Source organism: Bacillus rossius, chromosome 1 (assembly GCF_032445375.1).
Source record: "Bacillus rossius redtenbacheri isolate Brsri chromosome 1, Brsri_v3, whole genome shotgun sequence".
In the NCBI taxonomy this organism is placed as follows: Eukaryota; Metazoa; Arthropoda; class Insecta; order Phasmatodea; family Bacillidae; genus Bacillus; species Bacillus rossius.
In genome coordinates, this window is record NC_086330.1 from 312,705,179 (window position 1) to 312,729,448 (window position 24,270).

General features: G+C 36.5%; 1 protein-coding gene across 1 annotated transcript in view; it reads left to right on the top strand.

The window, feature by feature from the left end:
* The first annotated feature begins 231 nt into the window (after positions 1–231).
* Positions 232–24,270, top strand: part of LOC134527915 (protein PALS1) — a 310,393-nt gene continuing 286,354 nt past the window's right edge. Inside the window, exon 1 of the mRNA XM_063360947.1 lies at positions 232–361. Within this exon, the coding sequence (XP_063217017.1) occupies positions 341–361 (21 nt within the window). The 5' untranslated portion in view covers positions 232–340. The remainder of the gene's footprint in view (positions 362–24,270) is intronic.

A 24,270-nucleotide genomic window follows, 5' to 3' on the forward strand; every position in this document is an offset into this window, starting at 1 on the left:
TTGTGCCGCGGACCCGTGGCGCGTGGTGAGCTTGCTACAGCAGGAGAGTGGCAGCGGTGGTCGCGCCACACGGACAGCCTGCTACAGCAGGAGTGTGATTGTGGTAGTTGCTTGTGCCGCGGACCCGTGGCGCGTGGTGAGCTTGCTACTGCAGGCGGGAGAGTGGCAGAGGAGGTCGAGCCACGCGGACAGCCAGCTGCACGGGCTCCTGTGCTGTGTTGCAGCCGCGGACCTGGTGCACAACAGCAACGTGCAGGATGCCTTCGTCATCGCCGTGGAGCAGCAGGCGCGCGAGCGGCTGGAGCGGTTGTCGGCGCTCAAGAGGATCAAGCCGGTCGACATGACCAAGCTCTCGCAGCAGGTGGGTGCTCGCCGGGTGCCGTGGGGAGTGTGTCTCGCCGACCACGAGTAGGCCGAGTCCCGAGTCATTTTGGCGCTAGGTACACCTACCTCAGGGGCGCAACAACAGGGGGGGGGGCAAGGGTATTTTGCCCCCCCCCCCCTTCTGAAACCTTGAAGTGGGGGCAAACGGGGGCGTAGAAAGTGCTGTGTAATCAATTTTTAGATAATAAAACTGCTTAAATAGCACCATTTTCCACCTTGAAATACAAATTTTCCCGGGGGAGGACGCCCAGACCCCCCGCTTCCATACGGGGGGATCGATGATTCTTTATAAGAAGGTATATTGCCCCCCCCCCCCCCCCGTTTTGGAAATTTAGTTGCTGCGCCCTTGACCAACCTGTATGCATTAATAGTATCTTGGGCTTTGTGGTTGATTCACAGCTCTTTTCACTTTAATTTTGAACTTTTAAAATTAATCTACGTATATGGGGTCATTGGGAGGTATTATTTTGAAAGATTGTGAATAAGCTTTGTTTATACTGATTTCCTGGTTTCGAAAATTTTTATTTTAACACTCATTGGTGATTTTTTTGTTTGTTTGAAATAGTAAAATAACATTCTAAAATAACACTGAAGTCCACTCTTTTGGCATTTCTTTCCTCTTTGTCTGCGAAGGCGTTATGAGACATTGCAATTTGATTTAATTTACTTGCTAATTTTTAAGAGTACTGAATCTTGATGAGAGGGAATCTCTCAGATGGTTTACATTGCCAGACCTCTTGGATACCGACTCGGTGCTCATAAAATGTAGATATCGTATGTTTAGTTTCACTTCACTTTTTTTTTTTACTTTCTTTCTAACTTTAATTTATAAACTATTGTTAAAGTGAATTTATTGTCTTTTTCTAGTAGCTACAGCAGAAGCTTGAAAATTTTAGAGAATTATTGTATGCAAACTTAGGGTGCCAGATGTATTTTTCTACGAAATGTCATAAATTCACATATAACTAAAAAAAATTCGAATATTTTTGTTTATTCCAGGCAGTATTAGTATGCGCCATTTGTCATGTAATAATTGTAGTTTTAATATGATAATCATCCTTATATTCGTTGTTTTTCAACCTTACGTTGTATGGAATAACATATTATCTTTTAAAAATATTTTTCTAGAAAAAAAACGTTATCTAGACAAAGTGGGTTTTGAGATTTCTATGCCTATTGCTAGAGTCACCCCAGCGTGTGCAACCAGGATTTCTCGGACAGCCTGCATACATGTGCTCTGCGTTTTGAAAAGAAGGATGATCTGTACTTGTTTCGCAGTAAATTATTGTTGCTGAGAAAAAAATTACCTTCCACGTGAAAGCTGTATGGTTTATAATTTCAAATTGTATAATATAGTATGCGCTGTACTCCCTAAAAGTTAAAAAAAAAAAAAAAAATATTTTTTTTAAAGACGAAATGTTTGAATTCTTTTTTTTTTTTATAACTTGAAAAATGTAATAGTATTTCATAATTCCGTACGTAGTTTAAAACGATAAGAAATATTGTAATGAATTTATTTACACTATTTTAACGGGAACACCAGATCCAAATAATATGATCAAATAATTTTGTTGTTCATGGTTTCGATGTGAACTTTAAACTGATGGTGATTTTCTTCAATTAGTTAAAGAGTCTTTGGATTGCAAGATCGCTGAAAGATCATGCGCTGGTTGTGAGCGTTATTTGTTCGATTCCAGTCTCCATTATAACTTAATTTAAGAGCGTTCTTTCGGATACCAAGTGGTTTGTAGCTGAATGTTATCTTAGAAGTCCCGTCGCATTGAGCTCCCGTTGACAACTGTGTGGAATAAACCCAGCTTTCGCAGTTGGGCTTAACTCAACTTGCTCTTTACATAGTGTTGCGCAATTGTTCTTTCGTAGACTTGCACAGGAAATTAGGTATTGTTAAATTATTCGTGCCTGAGACAGGACTTGAAACTCAGATGTACCCAAAACTACAAAGATTTTGCATTAAGCGTGCCTGGAAAAGTTTATTATTTGCAATGAATTGATAAATGGAATTTAGGGGTTTTAAATTAATTTTATTAAAATCTTAGAATTTATTTGCAAATAAAAACTTATGTTTAAAATATAGTGCATAAAGGAATTTAACTGGAGTACAGAATCTGAGTACAAATGTATTTAGGGGAAAAGAAGCCGATAGTTTTCAAGGCTGAGGTGTTAGGTGGCGTCTTCTGCCTTGAAAACTACATCACCGATGGCGTCACGGCGGCCATCTTGGTGTCGAATTTCTTCAAAGTTCCTCAAAAATTCCTAGAAATTTCCTAGAAATTTTTTTATTTTGAGGGAATAGTTCCCGTTTTGGGGGAAAATTTCCCGTTTTATCCCTCAAAAATTCAAAAATTCGGAATTCGGAATGCCTCAAAAGAATTTTGCCTTAGAAATAAATCCCCATAGCGGCTTAAATTACCCGTCGTCTAGCCGTCACCGACCTTGACAGTAAACTTGAAATTTTTTAATTTTTAACCAAAAAATTCCCGAAAAATAAAAAAAAATTGCTTGCTTCAAGCGTTTAGTTACTTAATCCATTTAAGTCCTCAGTTCGATTCCCGGAGAGAGTAAACACGTAATTTAATAACAATAATTTAAAAATTCTTAATTAAAATTATATATATATATTTTAATAAAAAATGTTTACGTCACACCCGCTATATTGGATTCTAGAACGTTGCACTTTTAGTTACGGCCGTATATCTTGAAAATCAGAATTTTTTTGCTTTAAAATTATAAAAAAAATTAAAATTAATAAAAAATGTACTTAATAAAATATCAATAAAAAGAACTACGTATTTTAACAACTGTCCGCCATCTTGAAAATTTGTTTTTATGCTAGTAAAGCAGAAAAAAATTTAAAATTCATAAAAAAATTATTAAATTTTGATTTAAAAATCATTAATGGAGTACGCAGTTCGAACCCGGCGAGGGCAATAGATTAAAAATGGTGACAGATTCTTCCATGGAAGCCACTGGCAGACTGACCTCCCACCACTTATGCTAGGAGATATTACGACAGTGTGACGTCACGGAGGTCATAGTGTTTTCGTCTGCTGGAGGCTGCTGCCGACATCTTGCTTACGTCTGCCAGAGGGTGCTAGAGGGATCTGCCACCATATTAGTTTGATTTTTACCCGCTAAATTGTAGTAATCATTTATTACCAGGGCGTCCTGCCATATTGGCCGCCATATTGAAAATCTGTAATTATAACCTAAAACTTCGGAAAAAGCTCCAAATATTATTTTAAAAATTCACTTGTTAAAAATACGATTTTTTTCAATTGATTTCTGTCCTTGATTCGATCCTTGCTTTTAATGCAATAAAATATAATTTAATTAAAACTATAAAAAATGCTTGCTTCGAGAAAAAAACAAAATTATAAATAAAAAAAATTATTACAGAAATTCTGCAATTACAAAACACCAAGAACTAACGTTTCTCGATGTATACAGTCTTCTTATAAAGCGAAGCGAGTCCTTTGCGTGCCTTGACATGTGTTTTCAGCACATTTCCTAATGTAAGTCGATTAACTAGCTATGTCCAGTCGGTGGTCATACACATCAGCCAGTTTGCCAGACACGCACCATCAGTTGGTTTGAAAGGCTATCACGTCAAGTTGAAGGCAAGGTACGCCCAGTCGATGGCCAGACACTGTTATTCAGTGACCAGGAACACATGTCCAGTAGGTGGCCAGCCGCATCCAGTTGGTGGTCAGAAACATCCAGTCAGTAGCCAAGACGTATTTTTCGTCGATACTTGGCGAACATTTTAAACAGTTCATGTACAAAATCATGCGCATAGGCCAAGCGTCTCCGAACCAAGATGTGCTATTCGCCGATAAGCGACCAACATTTTAAAAAGTTTATGTTTGATATCAGGCGTAAAAAAAAACAAACAAGGAATCTCCGAAGAATAAGGCCAATCATGACCTGACTGCAGTCGACTATGCACATTTAACGAAACGACACTATGCTTATAATTACTAAAAAGGCTTGTATCTCAAAAAGTTTAGCTCTGAACGAAAAACTGTGAAAATGTTTCTCTTTTTGCAAATCTAAGTTTGCGTCATTGGGAATCTTTTGATATTTAGCATTATGTACTTATGCCCTTTCTAAAATATTTATTTAAATTTTTTAAATTTTATATTTTTATTTTTAAAATCATTGGTATTTTTGTCTTGTATGTAGGCCTATATATGTTTGTACGCCCAAATGTTTTTTGGCAGATTTGCTTTTTTGTAGTAACGTCCTTTTCAATTTTTTTATATTATATTCTTCTTAATTTCTTGCTGCTAACATTATTGGAAAATGGCACAGAAATATAAGAAATAAATTTCATATCCACATTATTAAAAGGGACTTAATTTTTCATAAACATTTCGTCTGTATTAAATTAAAGCCTTTGTTATATTCACCATTTTTCAACGGGTACCTTAGGCGCCTTACAACCTCTCATTTCCAATTATTACTAATGATTTGGAATTGAAAGCTATTGCAGGTATTAAAATGACGCGGGAAGAAGAAAGCTCCACGTCGGTGGAAAATGAAATATGTGTGTGTGTGTATATATATATATATATATATATATATATATATATATATATATATATATATATATATATATATACACACAGAAAATTCTAGTCGCCTCTGCGACAAGATCGAAGACTGTAATGAAGCTCTGAGACCAAAACAATGGAAACTATGCGTTAAAATTAATAGGAGTCATACTGATCATGTAACATGACTCATGTTTGATGATGTCAATCCTGGGATGATGATATTTATTATTACTATGAGGCTGGTGAAGGTTTTAATGAAGACTTAATAGATTTTTTAAATATTAATAGTTGACATGTTAGGAAGATGACAGCGACGGTAGTGATTCATTACACGTAGTGGAAAGATCCAATCACATTGGTCGACAGGTTACGATTTCTTCTTGTTCCGCAAAATGGACATATATTTATGTATCATCAAAGGAACGTAGATTTTACTTCGTGAACCAAGAGGTGTGGGCTGCATACAACCAATGACTTGTATAACTTGAATGGGCCTGTTGAAAGCAATCATTTTGAGTTATTGAAACCGTTTGAAGTCATTGGAGCTATTGAAGCTAGTTTGGAGCCAGCAGCTGTGTAGCTCTGATCTGTACACACCCGCGCGCGTGCTTCGCGTTTCTTGAGGAGGCTTGTGCGCAATTTTCAAGGCTAAACTGCCATTGCAAACAAACTATCGCGCTGTTTTCGCTTTAGCGACTACTAACCGCAATTACATCACGTATTCCGTCCAGCGCTGTCAGGCAAGGGGAGGGGGGGGGGGGGAGGAGTGGAGTGAGGGAACCGTTGGTCGTGGAATCTAATCGCCTGAACGTGCCCTTCCGCTTAATTTTTCAGCCCTTCACCCCGAACCTTTACTCACCGCACCCCCCTCCACCCAATTCACACCCCCCTCCACCCAATTCACACCCCCCTCCACCCAATTCACCCCCCCCCCTCCTCAACCCAATTCAACCCTCCCCCCAGGTCAACCAGTTGCCGCTTACTCTCGCAGCGTTGCAATATGACAGTCAGTGGTATTTCATTTCAACGGAACTCGTCAAGTCCTGCCGTTGCCCATGCGTATGTAGGTTCGCCTCACAAAATACACGACAGAGAAGCCCCGATATCTAGGCTCAATGGCACTCCGTCCCACGTGTGTAGAGATAAGTATCAGAATTTAAAAAAAAATGCGCTTACTGACTCAATCACTTGGCTTGTACAACAGAGTACAGTCTCAAAAAGATGTTAATAAATCAATACTAAAAGGAAAATATGTTAATCTTGTTTGAAAAAATATACTTCAGAGTTCATGCCATAATTTATAATTAAACAGAATATCTATATCATAATACATATTGATATCTGTAATGATTATTTGATGTTACATACTGACTTCAATACAACTTACATAATTTAGTTTGGGGCCCTCGCAAAAAAAAAAACATAAATTACTACAATTAGGATATTATTTTTTAAAACAAACTGTTACACGATTGTGGCATTTACACTTCTAGGATTAAGTCCTACAGACAATTTGATTTAAATAGATTAAGTTATTTAAACTTTAGCTTCAAAATGTTTACTGTCCATTTGTTTATCTGTAAATCTTGAGACACTTCACAATGATTATTTTCTTTTTAATTTTGTTAAAATTTACAACTTTGAATTAATTTATAGTTACATGCCTATTTGAACAACCTTAAGACTAAGGCACGTTACCTAAAACAATGTAAAAAAATTACTAAAAAAATGAAAAAAATGAGAGCCTACATGAAGTCCAGTTTGCCAACAAAAGAGAATAAAAACTTAAACAAGTTGAGCATGTATCTCACAACAGCTGTGCAGTGGCACAAAGTATTTGGAATATTCATTTTTTAATATAAATACAAGAAACTTCTGATAAAGCTGTTTGACTTTCTGACGCACCGGTAGGACACTGATCTTTCGTTATGAAATTCATATATATACATATATATAAATTTTGGCCTAGCTGCGTGTATTTCTAATTTCCGAGGGGAAAATAAAAGGTAATGGTTCCTTATCAAAGTCGATAACTGATTATCCCGTTGTTTCTTATTGTGTTTTAATATCTTCTCGCTTATAAAAGTATAATCTAAATCGTTCATTGCATCGAAAATTGTGTAATACCAGTATTTTTCAAAGGAATTTTCAACATATTAAATAAGCGTGTTGTTGTCGATGAGAGATTTTTAGTTTTAAGTATAAACTTAAATTCATGTGTTTACAGCCATTTAACTATACGTGTCGACGTCTTACACGTATGAATTTACTCTACTGCCAAGTTTTATTTAAATGAACTTATCAGAACTTACTAATGGAAAAAAGATTGTTTAGTTTGTTTCTTAAAAAAAAGATAATGATATAAAATATGTCTAGTTATTGAAAAAAGAAAGATAGTTTAATGATGCTTAACAGTTCCGGACCAGAGAGAATACTCAAAAGTTAGTGGAAGACCCAGTACTCAGATATGGCGAGCGATACCTATACCGGCGAGGTGTACAGGACTGATATTAATACACGGTAACAGCGATCCTCAGAAACGCGTCAGAAGTTCGAGCCTGACATCTAAAGGCTTTTGCACCTTCAATACTGAAGGTATTCCCTTCGTGTTTGGAACTGTGTTGTTAGCATCAGGAATGTTTCTTCTCGGCTAGTGATGTATTATTGTATTTTATAAATGCGGTTAAGCCTACGCTTTTGCATCATAGTAATCTAGCTTTAACTATTGGTGTCTTTACTCCGCCGTTTTAAACACGGTAACGTTCCGTAATCATGTAACCAAATTGTTAAAGTTTAATTATTAAATAATTTCACAAAAACAATTCAACATAAAAGTGTTTTCCTTTGGAAAAAAAAAATCAAATTTTATTTTGTGATGAAACTTTACATCACCTGTTTAATTTTTTCAAGCAAGCAAGCAGGGGTGGGCCACATTTCGGAACTTTCAGAGCCACAACAGGGGACTCAAATCGTGTTTCAGGTGAAGTTCTTCGCTGCTCTCAAACTTGGATGTTTAACTTTAGAAGGGACTTGAGATGTATGTTTGTATGTAATGTATATAATAAATTATTTGTTATAATACATATAAATGGCGGGTGGACAAGTACGTAGACCAAGCACGAGGGCTCTGACGGAGAGCTAAGCCGCGATGCGACGACGCGACTCGCTGGCGCCCGCTTGCCAGAACAATCTAGTTACAAATTCTCCTTTGCCTCTTGGTTTAAACATTCATGGCTTTTCTTCACTCGGCGAGACTACTTCATCATTTTTTTTTCCCTTCTGATACTTCTTTCTTTTCCTTATTTCTCACAAGCATATCTTTGTTTTTCTTTTCCTTTGTCTTTCCATATCTACGTCTTAACATGTTTCCAACCATATGGCATGGTAAATATTATTTTATCATTTAAGAACCTTTAAAATTTTTAAAAGTTCGTACGTGCATGGACTGGTATTTCCTAACTTCCTGCTTCTCACATCATGAATTAAAGGTAGGATAAAAATGTTCATTCTACATCACCTTTCCATTTTTCCAGGTTTTTTTTCTTCTATTAACTCTATGAGACATCTTTGTCATTGAATGTCTTTGAAGTTTCCTTATGTCACCGCCAATACTTATATGTGTACTTATTTTTATTTTTGTTTGGAGTGTTACTCAAGAATGAACCTTACAATTTCATGATATAAAAATAAAAATAATAAATAAATCATAAATTTAATATATGATATTGTTGTAGAATCCAAAATACCTTGAAACTCGATTATTTTCGTCTCAATGCATAGAGCCTCTAAACTAGTACAGGGCCATACATATAAAATTTTACCATTGGAATAGGTGATGATTACTTATTTTGAGTCAAGGTACATTACTTATCAAGTAATTCTATCAGAATGATGAGTATTTTTTTTATATTATCATTCCAGGTACGATTTTCGTCCATGGGTTATTTCGAAGTTGATTTCTAGCTGTAGTGGAACGTGCGTGCAGAGAAAGTGGCGAACACGGGCTCGCTTCTTAGCGAGACTGGAAAACATCGACCTGCAGTGCCTGATTTATTTTTGAGAACGACATTCAAGACCGCTTACTGACCTGAACAAAAACATTGTCGTGCCACCTAACCCAGGAGACAGGCTTCTTATAAGGCACATTAGAGACCGTACAGGGCGCCATGTTTTGTGGCTGTGGTGTGATGCGTGGAGCCTGCGTACAGAATTGTTGAACCATGTTTTGTTTTTTACCGAAAAAGTGAAAATCCCGTGCAAAGGACCAATTTACAAGGAATTTATTGATAGACTCGTGGGCATTAAGTAGACTGAAGACCTACTTCAGTGTGTCCGCAGACATCACAAGCAGCTTCTCAAAGTACATGTTGCCTCTGCGATCCACAGGCATAATCTCGCCTGACTTCTTTCTATGTAAGTATGTTCAGTTAGAGGTAGATTATGATTTCATTCAAATGATATTGTTATGTGTGATCTTAAAATTGTTTGTCGTATATATGATAATTTTTCTCGAATAATTATAATGAATATTATTATTGTTATTGTTGAAATTAAGGCTCATATTGATGAAATAATGGCTGGGTCATCAGAATATCGTCGAGGTATTTCTGCGGGGCCACCTGAAGGGAGACAAGCATTTTTGAAACCAGAGGGGGGCATAACGACTGCCCCACATGAAACTTTAATAATTTTAAATTTTTCTCCTAATTCCTTATCATAGTTTTACAATACTTACTGAAGTATTCTTTGACTGCGGTGCTGTAGATAATGGGACGTTTGGAACCACAAATAAAATTTAATAAATTTATCAATTCTAAGTGTACTAAATTTGTATTAGAGCATTTAATTCGGCCCTCCTCTGACCTTCATTCTGGGGCCCCCCTTGGGGTCAAGTTAGTGGGTTGGGCTCATACTTGCGCAAATCCTAGGGATCATCACAAACTACATCAGAAACATTAATGACGACATGTTGCGGAACACAACAAAACAGTACGAGGGTTATAAATAAGTCTGAAATATGGTGAAAACAATTTCTTAAATTTACTGCTATATGCATGCGTTTATCGCGGTTACATTCAAGTTAAAACGTGAATTATTGATTCAATGTATATTGGCATATATAATTGTAAAGTTTTATACATATAAGAACTCATGAAGTAGAGCTTTGCAAAGATTCTATGCGTTTAACTGCGTAAAATTTACTAAAAATGGTGCAAGATTTTCTTATTAATTTCTTAGCATCAAATAATGTCACTATCAATAAAATAATAAACTACGTTATTCTAATTTTATAATTATTTCAAATGTCTTGGTGTTACATAAAATATATAAAAAACTCAAAAACGTTATTCTTTTTTAAATTTTTTAGGTATTCAGTGATAAATACATGTACCTATATATGTAACTATACCCTTACAAAACAATTATTTTTAAAGGCCAACTATTGGAGTTAAAACTTTGAATTTATTTTAGGAATGACATTTATAATGATAAGCTTTTTTTTTAAAATTAGTGGCACATAAATTTATACAGGATCAACTAAAAGGCACTTTAAAATTCTTTTGCATAAAACTTATTGATGAACTTTTAATACATGAACGACAATTTTCAAAGAAAATTTTTGAGATATGTTTACATACGAAAATTAAAAAGGTAAATGGCATTTCTTCTTAGTCATGATCAAGTTTTCCAAAATCTGCAAACAAATTATCATGCTGACCCAATGAACAGCAATTAAAAACCTTTATAGGAAAAACATTCATAAAACTTCACCATAAAGAGTACAGTAAAATTCTATCTACAAAGTAGCATAGTAAGTTTTTAAAAAAATTAACATTTTATCTATAGATACCATTTTACCCTTTCAATTATTCTAACTATGTAAGTACATTAAGAAACTTAACAGGTTTTTACTGTACCAAAAAACTAGGAATCATTCCAAACATTAAAAAAATAATTTGTACATGAGCATACAGTATCTAAACATATGAAGTTTGGTACTAAAGTCACCTGAGAGATAAAATGTAATATCTTCTTTAAAAGGATTAATTGATTAAAAATGTGATTTTCTATAGTTTTTCTGATAGTAATTTTAAGCAACCAATATTATAACATTATAACTATTAAATAAGATTCATTAAGTATTTTATTAAGGAAACCATTTCATACAGATAGTTGATTAAAATTATAAATTAAGTACAAGAGAAAACAATAAAAGCTTCTCTGTGGATTTTTCCAAGCTGAAAGATTTGTGAATGTTAAAAGTTTCAAGGAAAATTTTATTTGCATTCATTTTTTGTTTTATTTTGTAAAAAGAAATTTTTCAAGGTTTAAATATTGTTTACAATTAGAAGAATTTGCTGTAAATAATAACATTTTTTAAAACAGTCGTAAAAATATACTTTCCTTACTACTACACTTCATGCGAAAAATAATAATTATAGTTTTTAGAAGTTCAGTAATAAACCTCAAATATGCATTTTGAAAATGCTATAAAAATTAGTTTGCATAGCTCTTTCCAGAGTTTAACTTAAGTTTGGAATTAAAAATTTCCATACTGTACGAATTTATGAACAAGTTTGTGCAAGGTAATCACAATATGTAAAAGTCTATACATTTATCCGTAATGAACAAATTATTGCTTTCATACGAACTTCTGTTGTAGACGTAGCACAATCTACCATGAATTGATACTTTGATACAGAGTTCAAGAATCGTATTTTTTATATTAAGTTTGCAAAGAATAAAGGCTATACATTTGTTTATATATATAAACTAGGAAGTATGGCTTTATCCAACAAAATTTTGTGTGATATTTTTAATGTTCTAGTGTCTAACTTGATTCGAATTTTATTCTATTCTTGCATGTTTATTTTGCATTTTATTTAATGTTTTTTTTATAATATATTATTTACGTAGGTTTTGCACGCCATTTTGAAATTGTTGTCACGAGCTAACAGAAACTAGTCTGTTTCACTGACATTGGTTTATGCTTGGAATTTCGTAGCGATATAATCAGTAAATGATAAAAATCAAAGAGGGCACGCACGCTTAATGCACTGCTTATTGCAAGTCTACCTAGCGTCAATAGACGATGGAGCTTACATTTCCTGAACCTGCAACCATGTCCACCGCACTATTCCTATAGTCTAGAGCTCGCCCCAGTTCCCGTCACATTCGCCACTCGGGCATCTTCATATCTGCCAGCATCATCGCAATAAATGTGCTCATTTTATATGCCAGATAGTGTTAGGCAAATATTACCAACGATGTGTGCTTAAAATAAGACTAATCTTTGATTATTTTTAGATGAGAGGATTGAGAAATCATATACAATAAATAAATATGGCTATGAAAAATTATAAAAAATGAGAAACGTCGTCCAAATACTGTACAGTAACAAAATATCGCAAAAATAGAAACTCTTAAGGCTTCTTATTATAATGTTCGAGAGTGTCAATACTACAAAAGACACACCGGAGTTGGAGTAAAATATTTATAAAAAAAAAAAAAAACTTTACCCGCACTTAAAAAAATTACCTTTAGTAAAAATTGTATTTATATTTTATCTGTAGTGGTGTGAGTTCTCCAAAATCACACACTGGTGCAAGTTTTTGTGCCCCTGAAAGACTTGCTACCCGTGTTACCGCACTGTCTGCGTGTCTGCAAACCTTTTCCTCGCAGGCGTTTATCGCAAAAAAGTGGACATTTATCGGATGATGTGATTTATCGAATGGTTGGAGTACATTTTTCACATAAGCCTATGCAGGATATATATTTTTCGTTATATTTTCAATTCATCAAATTTCACAGTTTTTGGCCTTATGAAGTCATTATAATTGTATATTTTAAAAATGTTCATTATAATAACACGATGTGTAATCTAGCCACCAGTAAATCAATCAGGTTTATTTTTAAGCTGTAGTAGGTTATAGAGATTGTCTATATGTATAGGTAGGTTACACTTACGAGTATGACATTTTATGTTATCGAGGGGCTTGTGTCGTGTTTAGTTTTTTTTAAATTGATAAATATATAATTTGTATTTTTGTAGGTTTTAATGAGGTGAATTTCACACTATAATTAATATTTGTACATCATAGCTTTCATTATGTTTACATAAACTAAATACATAAAATGTTGTTAACGAACATTGAATGTACTATACATGTTAAATGAAATAGTCGTAAATATTCTGTAAACTAAATTATATTTCAGTTAAATGCAGCTTGTAATGTTTACTTTGATCACCTACCATAATTTATAGGTTTTAATATTAGCAAAAAATTCCGTCTTTATTTTAAAATTTCAACAGGGAGTTCTACAAAGCCCTCCATTTTCTTCCGTGCGCAACTCTATGGACGGCTGGATTCACTGGCCTGTCCTCTAATGCGAATTGAAATATTGATAATGAATTAAGATACTTGTTATTCTTGTCTTACTACTCTAGTGAGCTCCTCTATCTATGGATGGCATTATTTAAAGGTTCGCAATGTGACAATAGCGGGCGGAGGGAGGTCAGAAAATGACTAAACTACATGGTACAAGAATACTATATTTATTACTAATATCTTTGCCAAATTAAAAAAAATTAATAAAAGAAATAATTAGCAAATCCTAAAATAACTATATCTTAAAAGTTATTTTATTAGTATTCTTTACATTTGCGCAAAGTGTTAATGATGTCAGTGCCGGTTGTATAAAAAGTTAAAGATCTCGTTTAGTTCCCAGTTCGTGCACTCGGTCCACCCGCGCGTCCTGTCCAGTTGCTTCATGACGTCACCGGAGCACGAGCACCGCGCCCGAACAAACAGAATGTGGTGCCAAACTTTTCAAAGGCTGGATAAATGATAGAATTGTAAAAACTGAATATAAAAAGGTAAAGAAATTATTTAAATTAAAAATATATATAAATATTTTTAGGTGAGGCTAACAAACCTAAAGGTCTCTAGTCACTAACTTTGGAACATTTACAGGCATCAAATCATTTCAGAAAGAAATTAGTAACATAAAACAATTAGTAAATAAGTTAGCGGGAAGCAGAAAAATGAAACACCAATCACATAGGGGTGGACATGAAAGCACAATAGCGAAATTTTACAAAACATGTAATATATCAACAATACCTTAAATTAACACCTTTCTAAATGTATATTGGACCTCTATATGACAGAATTATTAAAGCCTAAACATTACAAAAGATTACAATGACCCCAAAAACCTCACAAAATCCAAAAAGAACAAGATTAAAATCATGTGGATAATTATTTTTACTAACATTCAGCCGGCTTCTTTTTGTCAGGGGCTACTTGGCGATTTCAGAAAATCTGTCATGACTATGGTCGATTTGTTCGTTATGCTTAGTACACATATTAATGATTTTATCAACTGCAATCGCCCAACTACGTATTCCAGAAAAAGTGATAGGTTTACTCAGAAAAGCATAATGCGGGTGAATGTGCGGAGACATATTTTCAAGTAAAATTTCGATGAAAGCCTTATCGTCCCATCCTATCCTAAAACATCACTATGGTTAGGAAAGTTCTGGAAATAATCACTTAAGGTTTCTCCATCCATCTAAAACGACAAACTGTATCACGTTTATAATTTTTAAGAATAATTTTGGGTCACAAATGAAGCCATAATTCATTTTTAAGAATTTTCCAACTATCGCCGTCTTCTATTGCTTGTAATGTAGGCCTACCGCGCGACCTGGACATGTATCAATGCATAAATAAAATAGTTCTTGATCATTTGGGGAAAAAAATTATTTTTTTGTACCTTAAGAAGAAAATGCAAAATACATTCTTGGTTGGGGTTCTCTAAATGTGGTTTATTTTTAAACAAAGTGCTCGCTATCATACTGCTTATACTAGTAGTAAAGGTGTTAACAGTTTTATTACGTTCGGCATCACTGGTATCAGACGTGAAATTTTTACGAGTCGTTTTAAAGTGATTTGAAAATAACTGACTTAAACTGTCGATTTTCATCACAGACTAAAACTGTAGCTATCAAATTATTGGCCAGCGTTTGTTTTATTGAGACTATAAAGCCTCGGCAAAGGCATCTCGCCAAAATCACAACCACTCGTGGCACCAGATTTCGCTAACCGGCACTCCCACAAGCTGGTCAAATTCACGGATACCAATGTAAATATTTTCCACAATATACCTTCCTCAGTGGGATGAGTTGCCACAGTAGAAAACCAAGTTTTGATATTTGTTATTGTTTTATGTCCCTTATACACTTGCGATATAAAGCTCCCAGCAGTTGAATAGTTGCGAGGCAGGCAAGCCAGCCTGGTGCAGTGGTCAGCGGGGGAGGGTGGGGGGTCTTTGTGAGGCCCCTTCTTCCCGCAGTGACAACGGTAATGCCAGTCCCCTCCCCTTTTTTTTCCAACCAGTACATGGACTTTATTGACAGGCTGTTTTCTGAAAAAACACGCCTCTGTCCCGTGGAGCCCGGGGAGGTGGGGGGTTGTGCCTAGTATGTTCTGTGCGTCCCGAGAGCACCGTCGCGAGAAGTGGCGTAACTAGAACGCCGTTGTTCTCGCAGCTTCGAGTGTTGAGTGGGGCACACTTCGGAGGGCTAGGAGGTGTTCCCAGGGTGGAACCTCGCGGGTATACAAGGCGATGCCGGCCGACCTGCAGCCGAGAAATGACAGAGGTTGGTGGCGACACGGGCGAGTTTCTCGACAGCAGCGAAGTGAAGAGGGCGAGTGCCCCCCCCCCCCCCCCCCCCTTGGCGAGCTGAAGCGGACGACAGCGACGGGATTCACGTGCGAAGATCAGAGCAACGGGGACAGAAGCCTCGGGGAGGGTGTTGTGTGTGCGGCGGACGAGCGGGTAGTGAGAAGCAGCAGTTAGGCAGGACCGAGAGTTGCGTGGTAAGAACTACCAGTAGAGAAAAGCCATTGCCGAGCCGAGCTCCAGTGGGAAGACATAAAGTGGACTTGCAAATGTGTGATTAATTTGTGGACAGACATTTAGATTATTGTAGCTAAAGAAACTGATTATTAGTTAATACCTAAATAAAACTGTATTTAATTTATTGGGTTATCCTTGTGCACCTGTTTTCCCCATTAGTAACGGTATTTTATTTCCAGTCTTTTATGTTTTGTTTTGGCATATTGTATCGCAATGTAAAATACACTTAATAAAAATGCAGTGATTTATTTTTTAAGAACGGATTCGTTTGTGTACATGGCAGAGAAGTTTTATTTATTTTCTAACTCCAACCCCTGATCTTTTCAACCCCTTGCCATAATGGTTTGTATTATCAAAAATGTTTTCAGAAAAAAGTTGTAGATAAAAATTATAAGATTTTCAAACAATGGTGTGCCTACTAAGGGATTTATGAATTTAGGTTTTTGTATTTTAACACCTCTTTAACTATCATTTGCAGCAATGGTTGGTTTTATCAGAAATTGTTTCAAACAAAAGTTGTAGATAATAATTGTAGGGTTTACAAACAATTTGAACTGGTTTCATAGTATGCCTACTATGAAGTTATGTTTTTTTTTCCATTCAACCCCTGTTTATTCCACCCCTTGGAGTAATGGTAGGTCGTATTAAAATTATTTCAATGTAGACAATCATTAATGTTATTGTAAAATAAAATATAAGAACGGATTTAATAGTGTACATGGTACGGGAATATTAATTTTTTTCTTAAATTATACCTTGTGTTTTTCAACCCCTTGAAGAAATGGTTCGTCTTATCAATAATTGTTTCAGACAAAAGTGTTAAATAAAGATATACGTTTTACAGACCTTTTAAACGGATTCGATGGTGTGCCTACGAAAGGAGTAAAGGATTTTTTTCTTCTCCAACCCCCTTTTTTTTATGACCCCTTGCAGTTATGTTTGGTTGTATCAAAATTTATTTAGACACAATTTTATGGTATTACGCCTACGAGTTATATTACGTTCAAACGGATTTGATATTCGCCATATTATATCATCTATAGCGATTTTTCTGTTTATAAAAAAACGGTCCGTTTTTCTGAACCTTTGATGAATTTGACCGAGATTTTCCATTACTATATTTTATGTAACAGTTTGGAAGTGATTTGTGAAAAATTTCGGGAATTATCGTGTCCATAAAAATTATATATATTTACACATACATATACATACATACACACACACACATACAATTTAGTTGACAAATTTGGAGTATATGGACCATGAAACGAAAAACTATATACAAATTTTCCGGAAATCGCATCATGGTAAAGGCTACAATAGTTAGTATTTCTACGAAATCTACCTAAATAAAACAACAAATAACAATTCGAAAATTTTGTCAGTTAATTCTAAATCTGAATATTTTAAGTGAATGAAATTTCCGGTAAAATTATCCTGTGAGTAGATAGTATTCAAGACTTTCGTTAACCGTGTACTATTTCATAATTTTTTTTCAATTATTTTCATAAAAATATTCATTTGACAAGCATTTAATTATATAAAAAGCATCAATTATTTTCGCTGATAAAGAATCTTACACATTTTTTTTATTTTTGACGCTCAGTATCTTATTGCTTGTTACTTACTTGAATATTGTTTCGTGCTATATTTTAGCGCTTATAAAATCGTGTAAGGAGATTAATTTTGATTGCCTTTTTTGATTAATTTTTGAAAATTTTAGTAACTGTGGTTGAACTAAGAATATTCGGCTGGAATAAAGTAAACTCATAAATAAAGGATTAAATACCCTGGCAAATAAATATCTTTGCAATGAAAGCTTGTCAAAACTACAGAACTGAAGCACTTTAGTTTTTCCTTAAATAATTTGTAACGCTTTTAAAAAGTGCTTTAATTTATGTAGACAAACTTTCACAAACAGGTAGTTAGTTGTATTTGTATTCATTTAGACGCGTAACTTCTACTCATATTCATGCATAACTATACTCCAAAAATGTTCATATTTTGAGGAACAATTATAAAAAAGAAAATTTATGAAAACCTAAAACATATTAACTTAGAGCTTGTGTTTCTTAGTAAATGTATCATTTTGTAGTCTCAAATTTTTGTTGTTATTCGCACAATATGTGACCAAAGTTCTGTAAATTTCAATAGACTTAAGTATTTTATTAATTTTGAAACGTTGTAAAAGAAAAAGCAGTAGTCAGTGTTACCCTTTTGCAGAAAGAATGTGTCGTGCCTTCATAACTTATAGGGTTGTAAGCACAATATAGTGTGTTTTCCAACAATTTGCGCGTGGCTAAATTACACAGTATACGAAGTCATTAAAAACTCGAAGACGGCTACTCCACGTGCTAACAAAGAAAAAAGAACTTTTTTACTTATAGATTTGGAACGTATCGTGTTTATTTATTGCCTGCTTACATAGGCAGCCCGCATTTTTGCATGTTATACATATACGATGCGTACAAACACTGACGCAAATAATGTTTTTTGTAAAATTTGCAACTTTTGTAAAGACAACTGGAAAAAACGCAAGGCTTCTATAGTGTTGAGTGGCCATTTTGTACTACCTACAGTGGTGTATTACTCTATGCTCTATGGCCACCGCTCTTGCAGTGAGTGTTGGTCTGGGTCACTGCGTCGCTGTCGTGTTGACGAGGCTGCATCTCCCTCCAAGCCAGTCTTCTAGAGGAGGGGGGGGGGGGGTCTGGTACCTACAAATGTATCATAGGAGGGGTTATTAGCTGCCATTTACAAGGCACTTTCTCAAAAACAAACACCCCTCTCCCCCCCCCCCCCCAAAAAAAAAGAACAATTTTCTCATCGCCGACAAGTCTAAGCTGTTAGATAAAGCTCACAAAAGTTTTGGCCGTCAAAAAAGGAAAAAATTGCAACATAATTTCATCTTGAGCTATTATGCTGTAACGTCTGTAACGTACCGTATAAATGTTTGTGTAAGAAATTTGATTGTGCACCGAGCTTTGCCGCCTGGTGGTTGGTTACCCGCCTTCCTTTGCCGCCTGGTGGCAGGCCACCCGTCTTTCTTTGCCACCTGGTGGCAGGCCACCCGTCTTCCTTTGCCGCCTGGTGCCAGGCCACCCGTCTTTCTTTGCCGCCTGGTGGCAGGCCACCCGTCTTCCTTTGCCGCCTGGTGGCAGGCCACCCGTTTTCCTTTGCCGCCTAATGGCAGGCCACTCGTCTTCCATTGTCGCCTGGTGGCAGGCCACCCATCTGGCTTTGTCGCCTGGTGGCAGGCCACTCGTCTTCCTTTGCCGCCTGGTGGCAGGCCACCCGTCTTTCTTAGCCGCCTCGTGGCGGGTCACCCGCCAAGTTATACTATCGCCGCGCGGGCCCGCTGTCACTTTCAGAAGTTGGCTGCCTGCGTTTGGCCTAACTTCATGTGGCCACTGCAGTAAGGGAAACTCCAGAAAGAAATGTTCGTTGCAAGGCTTGCTGGTGTAAATAGGAGGAGAGTGTGCCTACTGCCTGGACACCAGCTGCTGCAGCGACGCCGTCTTGGAGAAGCTGCCTTCACAGAGCACCGCTGCCGCCGGACCGCTGCCAAGGAACGTGATGCTGCCTGACGTAGGGGCGTTGAGTATTCCACTGGACTTATCTTTTTTTCGTCTGGTAAGATACACATTTTATTTTCAACACGGACTTGGCCCCTCTTCGCCGATGACGAGTGCAGAACCTGGAGCGAGTACGTGGATATCGAAGAGGTTACGAGTAACTTCAGTGTGCAGTCGTATTAGCTATGCCTACAAAGGACATGTGCAGTATGACTGAATGTTGGAACCTTGGTAACAAATAAGCCTGGGAAACAGAGTCGGAATTTCGTAAGTAGTGAAGTTTGTCGCTACAGGACTCTGTGACGTTTACTATAATTATAATCTACATGTACGTCGTTATCGAAATAAATAACATTAAAGTTTAAGGCAGTCATTTAAATAAAGTTCGGCAGACTTGAGGTACGGGCAGCTAAAATATTTTATTATGCTCTATACGACCAGACTAGTGAACAAAGGACAGGATCGCTACTCTAAGAGTTGTGTTTATTGCTATACGGAACATGAGCGTCCTGAACAGTGTTATTTACGTCGTATAGTGGGAGATTGTGCGGTCGCGAGTTGGCTCGCCATCCCGAAGATCGTCGAACGAGTCGTCAGCCGAGATCCGGAGCGAGGACTGGCGGTGTCCGCCTCGGCGCGCATCAGGGGCGAGCGGGGCGGAGACAGCGAGACCATCGCTGCACGAGTTCAGGCGACCGAGGGCTCCAGTCGCTGCGAGGACTCGCTAACAAGTCCCGCGTGTGACGTCAGAATCGAAGTAGAGTGACTTCTTATTTAGACGCAGTATTTCGAGCGCGTGTATGCTTAAAGTCATATATGACAATAAAGAATAGACTTATAAATTATTAATAATTTTTATCAGTGCTCAAGTAATAATTTTGATATTTGAATCGTGTTATAACAAACATGTTATTTAGGAATAATTTTCTCAGATTGCAAGATATAAAATTCAGTCGAATTTTGTGATATTGTTTAAAAGGAATAATATTTGTGAGAAATTAATTACATTGCTCGTGCTGTCAAATAATATGTTAAGCTGTTTATGAATTAATTGCAGACGTATTATTTAAAAAAGATCAATTTTAATTAAAGTACAGTTAAACTGAAATATAATATTGTACGGCCTTTGTCATGTGTCCAGAATATTGTTTGTAACATTTTAAGTAAAGGCCTTTTTAAAATAAATATTGTAAAATGTTAGATTCGCAGGTGTGTAATTTCATATTAGTTTATGTTTACAGAGCGTCAGTCGTTTATGAGTGAAGCTGTACTCGAATACCTAGTTGTGAACCAGAGAACATGTACAGTGTTTATGTTTGTCAAATAAATATTGAAAATAAAACAGTATTTACGCTTAGCACTTCTCTCGCTCGTTATTAAAAACTACCGTCTAGTGTTGTGCCTCCCGGGGTACAGTATTGGGCAAGAATGCATCCAAAATAACTTCGCATATTGTAAGCTTGGTGAGGATATCACACATCCAACCTTTTTTATTAACATATATAAGGTTTCTGCGATTTTTTGATTCAAATGGCATTCACAAAATCTTTCCATTCTCTTGTTACTGAAATGCCGTTTTAACAGATAAGGATCAAATTTCGATGTAATTGCTGGTGGATGAAGCTTTGTTTGAACAAGGCGAAAGAATAATCCACTTCTCCCCAAACATCGCAATAATCAGTTTTATAGTGAAACTATTCCCAATGGTATTAACGTGTATAAAATCCCTAGCCAAAATACAATCATTTTTAAATTGATTGTTGTTCTTTATGTCGTAACTTGTAGTTTGATTCTTCGTACAATTATGTGATAGTAGAATGCTATCTCACTGTATGTATAACTTAAATATTTCCCGCATCTTTTCTTACTCTAAGTTATTAGTAAAAAATTATTTTGGTTATGAATATGCAATTTATTTTATAATTCATTTGTTTGATGTATATGTACTCTCGAGGAATACCAACCTTTGCTAGAAAAAGAATATTGATAAACTCCATGGCCTGCTTGAGACAGCTCTCTATTTATCTATTTGCCTTCGATCTTTGCCCCAAATTTTCGCATCTTTTCTCGGTCTTTCTCCTTTATTTCCACTGACACCTTTCTTCTATGGAATTTTTTAGGAAAAATAAACATATTTTTGTTAGGATCTGTATCATAGCCTTCCTGTCTTGCACGTCTGTTAATCCCAATTATGTATATCCTTCGTCTCAGTTAGCCAAGTATTGCGTACATACTTGCTTTTCCAGAAGATTTAACAGGTGATAATTCAGTCTGTTGGAGGACAAACTTGTTACGAGATTATTAAAAACCACCACTTTTACTGTGGCATACTTAGAGAGCTTTTTCATCTGAAGTTAGGGCCCTTAATTCTTTATTATGTCGTCTTCAGTATTCCCAAACTTCCAATGTGTTTGAGAATTATTCTCTGTATCTCTGATATCTTTTTTAGCAACCAAGCCTTTTCATATTTGTAACTACACTTCACAGCAACAACGCTTATTGACGAATGACTTTATTGTAATTGTTGAGTTTAAGGTCGCATAACAGGCATCATTTGTTGTTAGGTGTTTGGAGTCAGTTGATAGGCTAGTTCTTGCTTGTTAACTCACTCAGAGAGTGATATTTTCTCTGGCAAGTTGGGTTCAATCCCTTCACCAAGATATTAACATTTTTCCATTCGCTTGCTTTGCCCTGTTCTAATAATATACCTACCGCTGTTAGCCTCTTTGATGTTGGTTAGTAGTCGGTTTTCTCCAGTAACACTTGGAGTTCTGCTCTGGGTACATGTCTTCCGAGACAGGTTACCTGGATCTGACTATTTCCAGAGGTTCAGAACACGGTGCCATGTTATCTGAAATGCCAGTCAATGTAGTGCAAGCTCTTCTCTCTTATTACTTATGTATACCCGCTCGGGAAACCCAAGAGACCCTATTTCTTGCACAGTCCTCCCACCACTTTCAAGGACGTAGTGGGAAAAGTTCGTCACCTTGTCTGGTGCATGTTTTGATCTTAAAGCTCTCGGAGATCTCGCCTTTAATCCAACCTTAGTGTGCGTGTTGGTCAAAGTAATTAAAGTGAATAATTTGTTTGTTTTGTTGTCTAGCCTCAGTTCCTCAATTATGTTGTTAAGGTTTTGCTTACCCATAGAGTCACAGGCCTCCTTGAGATATAGAAAGACGACTATCGTCTTGAGACTTCTTATCTTGAAGTATTCTAGTACTGTTTCAAGTATAAGTATTTGCTCAGCATAAGATGAGCTCTTCCTGAAGCTATCCTTGTACTCTTTCAGTTGACTGTGAAGCTGGTTATCTGCCTTCAGTGGTAGATTCTTGGATAGGATCTTGAACTATATTGAAACGTGGGAGATTTCTTTGGTAATTTTTCACAAAAAAATCAAATTTACTTCTATGTCAAGTGAATGGTACATAGCTGAGGTTCATTCAGTTGTTAACTGCTTCATTTTCTAAACGTTCTTAATGATATTAGAGGCTTTATAACTGTCTTACTAACGACACTTCCAGAGTTCAACAACTATGAAATCCTGCCTGCACAGCTGCCTTGGTTTATTGAGTATTTTAGTGTACATTTAGTTAGAAAGAAATATGTTTTACAAAAGTAATTAAGTGTAACTGAACTAAATATTTAGAGGTCTAAATAAACTAAATAGCATTTTCATATGGAAAAAAATACTCTCTTGGAATTTCTTTAACTTAAACAGAACTGTAACCTAGTAATAAGCCAAAAGATATCATTAGTAAACAAGTATCATCCAAATGAATAATAAAAGCGATAAACACAAATGCATTCAATAGTGGAATATACTTAACATAGAAGACGGGAATGGCGAAACCGTGCACAAAAAAAAATTCCAACGCAAGAACGCCAAAAGTGTTGCTTAAAAAGAGGATTGAAGTGGCGCGAAAAAAGTACGAACCAACTACTGATGTGGGAAGTAACAAAATTACAACATTTGGTACAATAATCAAGGAAAATTAGAAGTAGTGATATATTTTTAGAATAGATGAAGATGGAATCTGTTTACACAAATTTTACTCAGTTATTGAATTGTTTGACAGCTCATTGTTCCTGAATTATTTAATTTTATATTGAGCTTGGCTTTTGTATAATTTTGTAATTTTAGACAGGAAGTACACCCATAAGAGTACTCCAAATATATGTTATGTAAGAATAAACATAGTGATTTTGTTTGAAAAGATTCGGCTGAAATAATTGTTATTTTTGCTACAAACCTTCATCAAACAAGTGTCGCTCTGTGAGCGTGCGGGCTGTTTTTGTGTCGCAGAAAGAGCGCATTGCTCCCTGCGACTGTGCGGCCTCCAGAGGGGTTGTCGCCAGAGGGTGGAGGGGTGACTGGGGTCTGGATTATCTCCAGACGCACTCAAGTCGCCGGTCGAAGGGCGCCTGCTAGCTCTGGCGGGCCAGCCAGCCCCACACGTGGGGGGGCCGCGGCCGGCGGCACAGGTCCCCGTCACAAGGGCTCAGGCCGGCCCGCCTGGCCACGCCCCTTCCTCGTCAGACCCCTCCTAGGGCCACACGTGCAGCTCCGCCCTCCGCGGCTCGCATCCTGGTCCACGGGGCTTTAGGACCCTTCTCTCTCACGTGCAGGATCCTGGCCGTCCGTGGTCGCCCCTAGCTCACTCCGGGCAAACACGTTCCTCGACTGCCCTGCTCTGTGTCGTGTTACCGTTCCCAGTGACCTCGCTGACGTGACGCCCAGATGTTCAATCCAAGACATAAAAATGTTGTGCTATGCACGCGCTTTCGTGGTTATACTTATTTTGATTTAA